Genomic DNA, 8,067 nt, shown 5'->3' with positions numbered 1-8,067 from the left:
CCAGGCTGGTCTTGAACTATGACTATATTGCCCAGGCTGGTCTTGAACTCCTGGGCTCAAGCAATCCTCCCACCTCAGCCTTCCAAAGTGCTGGGATTATCTCCACTAAAAATTTGATGCATTATTTTTTTAAAGGGTCAGTCAGCAAAATATGTCCTGACATGGAATGCTCTGAAACATGCTGCTGAATGGAAAAAAAAAAAAAAAAAAAGAAAAGAAAGAGAAGAAAAACAAATTACAAGCTGACATTTACTCATAACAATGTACATAATGTAACTGGAGGGTTACTGTGTGTTTGCTAAGGATATACATGTTTATGTTAACCCACTGGCCAGGTCTGGAACTACACACACAGCCTAACAACAGCTGTAACTTTTTGGGGGTTTATGGGGTTGGTTAAAGAGACTCCAACTTTACCTGTTATGTTTCCATTTCTCACAATGAAATATAGTGTTTACATAATTTGTGTAATTAAAAGTTAATTTTTGAAAATAGCCACGATGTCCCTGAAAGAAAGAAAGAAAGAAAGAAAGAGAAAGAAAGAAAGAAAGAAAGAGAAAGAAAGAAAGAAAGAAAGAAAGAAAGAAAGAAAGAAAGAAAGAAAGAAAGAAAGAAAGAAAAAAATTAGCCAGTCATAGTGGTATGTGCCTGTAGTTCCAGCTACTTGAGAGGCTGAGGCAGGAGGATCACTTGAACACAGTTTTTTTTTTTTTTTTTTTTTTTTGAGGCGGAGTCTCGCTCTGTCGCCCAGGCTGGAGTGCAGTGGCGCGATCTCGGCTCACTGCAAGCTCCGCCTCCCGGGTTCCCACCATTCTCCTGCCTCAGCCTCCCGAGTAGCTGGGACTACAGGTGCCGCCACCACGCCCGGCTAATTTTTTTGTATTTTTAGTGGAGACGGGGTTTCATTGTGTTAGCCAGGATGGTCTCGATCTCCTGACCTCGTGATCCGCCCGTCTCGGCCTCCCAAAGTGCTGGGATTACAGGCTTGAGCCACCGCGCCCGGCCTGAACACAGTTTTAGGGTACAGTGAGCTATGATCGCATCACTGCACTCCAGCCTGGGCAACAGAGTGAGACCCTGCCTCTAAAAATAAATAAAGCCTGGGCACAATGGCTCATGCCTGTAATAACAACATTTTGGGAGGCCGAGGCGGGCAGATCACTTGAGGCCAGGAGTTCGGACCAGCCTGGCCAATATAGCGAAACCCCATCTCTACTAAAAATACAAAAATTAGCCAGGCATGGTGGCACGCACCTGTGGTCCCAGCTACTCAGAAGGCTGAAGCAGGAGGATTCCTTGAGCCTGGGAGGCGGAGGTTGCAGTGAGCTGCCACTGCACTCCAACCTGGGCGACAGACCCTGTCTCAAAAATAAAAGAAATAATAAAATAAAATAAAATCAGCCACAAAAATATTACAAGGCAGCTGGGCCTGGTGGCGCACGCTTGTAATCTCAGCATTTTGGGAGGCTGAGGCAGGCAGATCACTTGAGCCCAGGAGTTAAAGACCAGCCTGGGTAAAACCCAACTCTACAAATAATAATAATAATAATTAAATAATTACAAAGCCATTTGCTACTTCAGGTTGCTGCAGGTTAATCTCTTCTTGAACACCACTGTCATGTTGATCTTTAGTTAGTTATTAGCTAATGATTTTTAAAATTGTATCACCCTTCCGCTCAAAAGTCCCTATGGCTCCCAAAACCAACTCCTTAACCTGGCCCCAGCCCAGGTGTGCTCTGGCCTTCCACATCACCACCCCAGTGCCCTGCTCCTGAGGCATCTTGGAAGGTCCTGAGGCCAGGTCTTTGCTTATGCAGTTCCCATCTGGAATGCACTGTACCTGCCTCTCTCCCTATGCATAAATCCTATGCATAGTTCAAGGCCCAGCTGTGACTTCTTCACCTCTGTGGCCAGAACCCTAATGTCCCTGGCCTTCTTTTGGCTCTTAGCCTCAGGACTCAGCCCTTTCCCCAAGACCACACAGGACATTGACAAACTCCTTTAAACTGTAATTCTTGCTAAGAAGATCATTTACTTTATAAATTTTACTATCTCAACTATCCCTCACACAGTCCCACATAGATACTACCATTATTCCTGTTTTACTGAGCAGAAGCTCAAGCTCAAACAGGTTAAAGGCCCTGCCCAAGGGCACACAGCTACTGTTATACAATGGCCTGTTCACTTTTCTTTCCCACAAGACTGAAATCTCATTAGAGCCGAGACCGTGACTAGCTCATTCACCCTGTGTGCTTGACATTTACTGGTTGCTAAATAAATATGAATTCAGCCAGGCGTGGTGGCTCACGCCTATAATCCCAGCACTTTGGGAGGCCAAGGCGGGTGGATCACTGGAGGTCAGGAGTTTAAGAACAGCCTGGCTAACATGGTGAAAACCCGTCTCTACTAAAAGTACAAAAATTAGCCGGACATGATGGTGCACACCTGTAGTCCCAGCTACTCGAGAGGCTGAGACAGAAGAATTGCTTGAACCCAGGAGGTGGAGGTTGTGGTGAGCTGAGATGGTGCCACTGCACTCCAGCCTGGACAACAGAGCAAGTCTGTTTAAAAAAAAAAAGAATAAATAAATATGAATTAAATGAATAATGCCCATTAGTGCCTTGAAATGTAAGTACCTTCTTTTCTTTTTTTTTTTTTTTTTTTTTTTTTTTTTTGAGACGGAGTCTCGCTCTGTCGCCCAGGCTGGAGTGCAGTGGCCGGATCTCAGCTCACTGCAAGCTCCGCCTCCCGGGTTCACGCCATTCTCCGGCCTCAGCCTCCCGAGTAGCTGGGACTACAGGCGTCCGCCACCTCGCCCGGCTAGTTTTTTGTATTTCTTAATAGAGACGGGGTTTCACTGTGTTAGCCAGGATGGTTTCGATCTCCTGACCTCGTGATCCGCCCATCTCGGCCTCCCAAAGTGCTGGGATTACAGGCTTGAGCCACCGTGCCCGGCCCCCCTTCTTTTCATTTTATTTATTTATTTATTTATTTATTTTTGAGACACAGTCTTGCTCTGTCACTCAGGCTGGAGTGGAGTGGCACGATCTCGGCTCACTGCAACCTCCACCTCCTGGGTTCAAGCAATTCTCCTGCCCCAGCCTCCTGAGTAGCTAGGATTACAAGCGCTTGCCACCACACTCGGCTGGTTTTTGTATTTTTAGTAGAGACAGGGGTTTTACCATATTGGCCAGGCTGGTCTCGAACTCATGACCTCAGGTGATCCACCCCTCCTTGGCTTCCCAAAGTGCTGGGATTACAGGTGTGAGCTACCACACCTGGCCAGTACCTTCTTTATAAAACGATCATGGCAAACCTTCAGCTCACTTGCCAGGGCCTAAGTGTTTTACAGGGATTGTTGTATTTAGTCCAGGAACCATCCTAGACAAAAGTATTTTGTATCACTATTGGTACCGATGAGGGAATCTGAGGCTCAGAGGAGCTAAATAACTTAACCAAGGTCACAGCCAATAAAGAGGTTGGCTTGGGGACCGACCTTTGCAGGTTTCCATCACCTAGGGTACAACTCTTCTTCCCCCACTTGACCTATTCCATTTCTCAAGACCAGAAACAGACCATAGGCAGTGAGATGCCTTTCTTGGTGTCACTCAACAAATCAGAAACTGTGGATTTTGGGGACCCCAGAAGGGCCCACCTGCACTTCTGCCTCAGTCACCATGGGTAGGGCCCTCCGGGCTTGTCTTGATGCCTTATTTAATACAACAGTAGGCACCGCGTCCTGGGCACAGACCTCCGGGAGGTTAGTGATAAGAGAGGCACCCACTCCTCACGGGGTCCCTGAGGCACCCACAGACCATGGCACTACCCGCCACTGCCGGGTTCCCGGGCACTCACCGTGAGCAGTGGACGGGGCGGGGGCGTGGGTGGGAGCATGGTGAGAAGCTTAGCAGCTCCATCCAGATGCGAATTGTTCCTCCCATACTTCCCGGGCTGCAGGGGCCTCCATTTAGAGCTCCCAAGGAGTCAGAATCCACACCTCCGCAAATGGGCCCGCTTTCCCAGGGGCCCCCTGCCCAGACCTTCCCTGGGCTCTGTGGGTTTTGACACCTCTCTGTAACCTGGCGGGGGGCCACCTCACACCTTTGGGCAACATAAAAGCTCAAGCCTGGAGGTGGCTAGCCCAGCCTCCCAGAGCCTGCAGCCCGGCCATGGCCCAGTCGCCTCCTCCGCAGAGCCTCCTTGGCCACGACCACTGGATCTTCGCCCAGGGCTGGGGCTGGGCCGGCCACTCAGACTCCACGTCCCCGGCCTCCTCCTCGGATTCGTCGGGTTCGTGCCCCTGCGACGGCGCCCGCGGACTCCCGCAGCCAGCGCCTGCGGGCTGCAGCTCCCGAGCCGCAGAAGCACCCGCGACCACGCTCAGACGAGCGCGCAGCGGGCCAGCGGGCGGACAGCGGCAGAGCGCCAGCGAGCGGGAGAAACTGCGCATGCGCACGCTGGCCAGCGCACTGCACGAGTTGCGCCGCTTTCTGCCTCCCTCCTTGGCGCCCGCCGGCCAGAGCCTGACCAAGATCGAGACGCTGCGCCTTGCCATCCGCTACATCGGCCACCTATCGGCCGTGCTGGGCCTCAGCGAGGAGAGTCTGCAGTACCGGCGCAGGCAGCGCGGGGACGCGGGGTCCCCTCGAGGCTGCCCGCTGTGCCCCGACGGCGGCCCCGCGCAGGCGCAGACGCAGGCGGATGGGCAGGGGCGCGGGACAGGCCTTGTCTCCGCCGTCCTCGCCGAGGCGTCCTGGGGGTCCCCGTCCTCCTGCCCCGGAGCCCGAGCCGCACCCGAGCGCCTGGGAAGGGGGGTCCACGACACGGATCCCTGGACGACACCCCCTTACTGCCCCAAGATACAGTCGCCTCCGTATTCGTCCCAAGGGACAACCTCCGACGCGTCTCTTTGGACGCCACCCCAAAGCTGTCCCTGGACGCAGTCGTCCCCAGAGCCCCGGAACCCGCCAGTGCCCTGGACGACGCCCCCAGCAACCCTGGAGCTGGCCGCAGTGTACCAGGTATGTGTGGAGGCTCTTGCTGTGTTGCCCAGCCTCCAGTCTGCAGAGAATCTCATACGTTTTCGATCCCAGCTTATCTACTCCAGGATTATCTAATGGAGGGGAGAATGGAAAGAACCCCCGGCTCCTTGGGAGAAGAGGTTGGACCCTGGGAAGTTAAGGCCACCTCCACAGTCACCACAAGTAGTCTTCACAGCCATGGGAAAGAGGGGGAGCCCGCCGACTTCCTCAGAGGGTGGAAGGTAGCAGGGTGGCTTACTGGCTTCAAGTGCTATTAAGAGTGCAGTGGGGGAAGGAAGTCCCAGGGTAAGGGCAGCTTTTCCCCAGTGCATGGGCCTGGAGCGGGTGATTTCAAGTTTTCTTCAAGCTTCATTCATTCATGAGGCTCATGAATGACTCATGGTCCATAAAAAATCTATTAACCAAAATTTGTTGAACACTTTCTGTGTGCCCATCATCATTCTTGGCACCTTACATGTATTATTCAGCCCCAGTAATGACCATGGGAAGTAGGTATTATCAGCTTCCCTAGTTTACACGTGAGAAAACTGAGACAAAAAGAGCTACCTGAGTTCTCATTGCTAGTGAGTAGCAGAACTGGGATTTAAGCCTTAGCAGAGTGTATCCTAAGCCAGTGCTCTTAACCAGTTGGCTTTGCTGCATCCATTGCACCAGGGCTGCCTAGATGCTGCCAGCCACACCATGGCAACGAGCCAGATTCAAGATCTCTGGACATCAGGGAGCAGCCCACTAACCAGGCTGCTCTTACCTCTCTTGCAGGGTCTCTCTGTGTCTCCAGAGTCCTGTCTTTCGCTGGGAGCTCCATCTCTCCTGCCCCACCCATCATGCCAGAGACTGCAGCCTCAGACCCCCTGGGGGTGCTGGAGCCACAGTGCAGAGGTGGTGCCCAACTCAGAGGACCAGGGACCAGGCGCCGCCTTCCAGCTCAGTGAAGCAAGCCCTCCCCAGAGCTCAGGCCTGCGGTTCAGTGGCTGCCCTGAACTTTGGCAAGAAGATCTGGAGGGGGCCCACCTGGGCATCTTCTACTGAATGGCTTTGACTTCCCTCTCTCCATCCAGGAATCAGACCTGTAGCATGGGTGCCTCCTCATTTGCTACTTAGTGGTTGTTCACGCTTTCCTTTAGCCAAGGCTCCCTTTTTCTAAGTGATGTCTTTCAGGGAAGCAGTGTTTGAAATAGATAGTGGGTATCTTCCCTGGATGGAGTCAGGGCGGGGGCAGTGTCCTCCACTGCTAGACACCCCCAGAATGCCTGGCGCTCTGCAGAGCACAGTCTGAGCTGCTCTAAGAAGAGGTCTCCTTTACCCCAAAGGCAGCTGGGCAGGGACAGGTGGGAGAATGGGTGTAGGAGGCAGGCCCCATACTCTGCTTCTTGGTGACAGTTGGCCAGAGCCCTGTGTGCTTTGATATTTTTTGTACTTAAAAAACACACACACACACAACAAAAATTTAGTTTGGTTTTGTTTTTTGTCCATCAACCTGGGTTTTTCTTGCCTCTGGAAAAGGAAACATGTTTTCCTTCTGTGGGGAACAAGTTCTGCTGCTCCTTCCTTCCCGAATCCAGGCCTGCTAAGATATGTGTGGGCCCTCATTTGTCAGTTTGACCATATTTATTGCGCTGGTGCTCCAGGGCCAAAAGCTCCACCTGGCTTGCTGTGCAAGGTAGCACAGGTGGGCTGAACTTGGGCCTGCCCACTTGCCCCAGCCACATCACCACTGCCCTTTTGTGTTCTGGGAACATTCCTGGTGACTGGTGGGGTAAGCGCATGCAGCTGTGGACAGACAGACAGGACCCCCAAATGGGGAGACCACAGTCCCAGAGACCTGTGATTTAGGGCTCTTTCACAATGACATGAAATTTTCTTCAAAGAATGCTAGGAGTGGTTCCTATGTGCTAGGCCCAGTGTATTAGTTTGCGAGGGCTGCCATACTAGAATGCCATGGGCTGGGTGCAGTGGCTTATGCCTGTAATCCCAGCAGTTTGAGAGCCTGAGGCGGGAGGATCCCTTGAGGCCAGGAATTCGATACCAGCCTGGACAACATAGCAAGACCCCGTCCCTACAAAAAACTTAAAAAAAAAAAAAACAACCACAGACTGGGTGGCTTAAACAACGCAAATTTATTTTCTCACAATTCTGGAGGCTAGAAGTTCAAGATCAATGTGTAGGCAGGTTTGGTGGCTTCTGGGGCCTCTCTCTGTGGCTTGCCTGTTCATTGAGCCCCCACACAGTCACACATCTGACTCTATTGTCTGTGTCCTGATTTCTTATAAGGGCACTAGTCACGTTGGATGAGGACCTACCCTAAGGGACCCATTTAACTGTATTTACTCTTTTAGGGATCTTTCTCCTAACACAGTCATACAGTTACATTCCGAAATATTGAATGTCAGGGCTTAAACATAATAAATTTTTTTTTTTTTTTTTTTTTTTTTTTTTTAGACAGAGTCCTGCTCTGTTGCCCAGGCTGGAGTGCAATGGTGCAGTCTCGGCACACTGCAACCTCTGCCTCCCAGGTTCAAGTGATTCTCCTGCCTTAGCCTCCTGAGTAGCTGGGATTACAGATGCCTGCCACCATGCCAGGCTAATTTTTGTATTTTCAGTAGAGATGGGGTTTCACCATGTTGGCCAGGCTGGTCTGGAACTCCTGACCTCAAGCGATCCACCTGTCTCAGCTTCCCAAAGTGCTGGGATTACAGGTGTGAGCCACTGCACCCAGCCCAACATAGGAAATTTTTTTTCTTTCTTTTTTTTGAGATGGAGTCTCACTCTGTCACCTAGGCGGGGTGCAGTGGCATGATCTCAGCTCACTGCAACTTCTGCCTCACTGCAACTTCAGGAGAATCACTTGAGCCACTTGAGGCAGGCGATTCTCAAGTGATTCTCCTGCCTCAGTTTCCCTAGTAACTGGCCTAGGTGCCTGCCACCATGCCCGGCTAATTTTTGTATTTTTAGTAGAGATGGGGTTTCCCCATGTTGGCTAGGCTGGTCTTGAACCCCTGACCTCCAATGGTCCACCCGCCACGGC

General features: G+C 51.6%; 1 protein-coding gene across 1 annotated transcript; it reads left to right on the top strand.

Annotated features, from left to right (window-relative positions):
- The first annotated feature begins 4,169 nt into the window (after positions 1-4,169).
- On the top strand, positions 4,170-7,420 carry LOC105488319 (mesoderm posterior bHLH transcription factor 2). Its single transcript, XM_011752245.3, has 2 exons — positions 4,170-5,021; positions 5,802-7,420. The coding sequence occupies exons 1-2, from the start codon at positions 4,170-4,172 to the stop codon at positions 6,069-6,071; spliced, it is 1,122 nt and encodes a 373-aa protein (XP_011750547.2). The 3' UTR covers positions 6,072-7,420.
- The last annotated feature ends 647 nt before the right edge of the window (positions 7,421-8,067 follow it).

The sequence above is a fragment of the Macaca nemestrina genome, chromosome 7, assembly GCF_043159975.1.
Source record: "Macaca nemestrina isolate mMacNem1 chromosome 7, mMacNem.hap1, whole genome shotgun sequence".
In the NCBI taxonomy this organism is placed as follows: Eukaryota; Metazoa; Chordata; class Mammalia; order Primates; family Cercopithecidae; genus Macaca; species Macaca nemestrina.
The sequence above is the reverse complement of the archived record's forward strand: the minus strand, read 5'-3'. Positions and strand labels throughout refer to the sequence as shown.

Excerpts from the sequence above, each read along its gene's own strand:
- LOC105488319 (XM_011752245.3), top strand. The coding sequence starts at position 4,170 with ATGGCCCAGTCGCCTCCTCCGCAGAGCCTCCTTGGCCACGACCACTGG. Across the intron at positions 5,022-5,801 it reads AGCTGGCCGCAGTGTACCAG|GGTCTCTCTGTGTCTCCAGA; the intron begins GTATGTGTGGAG and ends CCTCTCTTGCAG.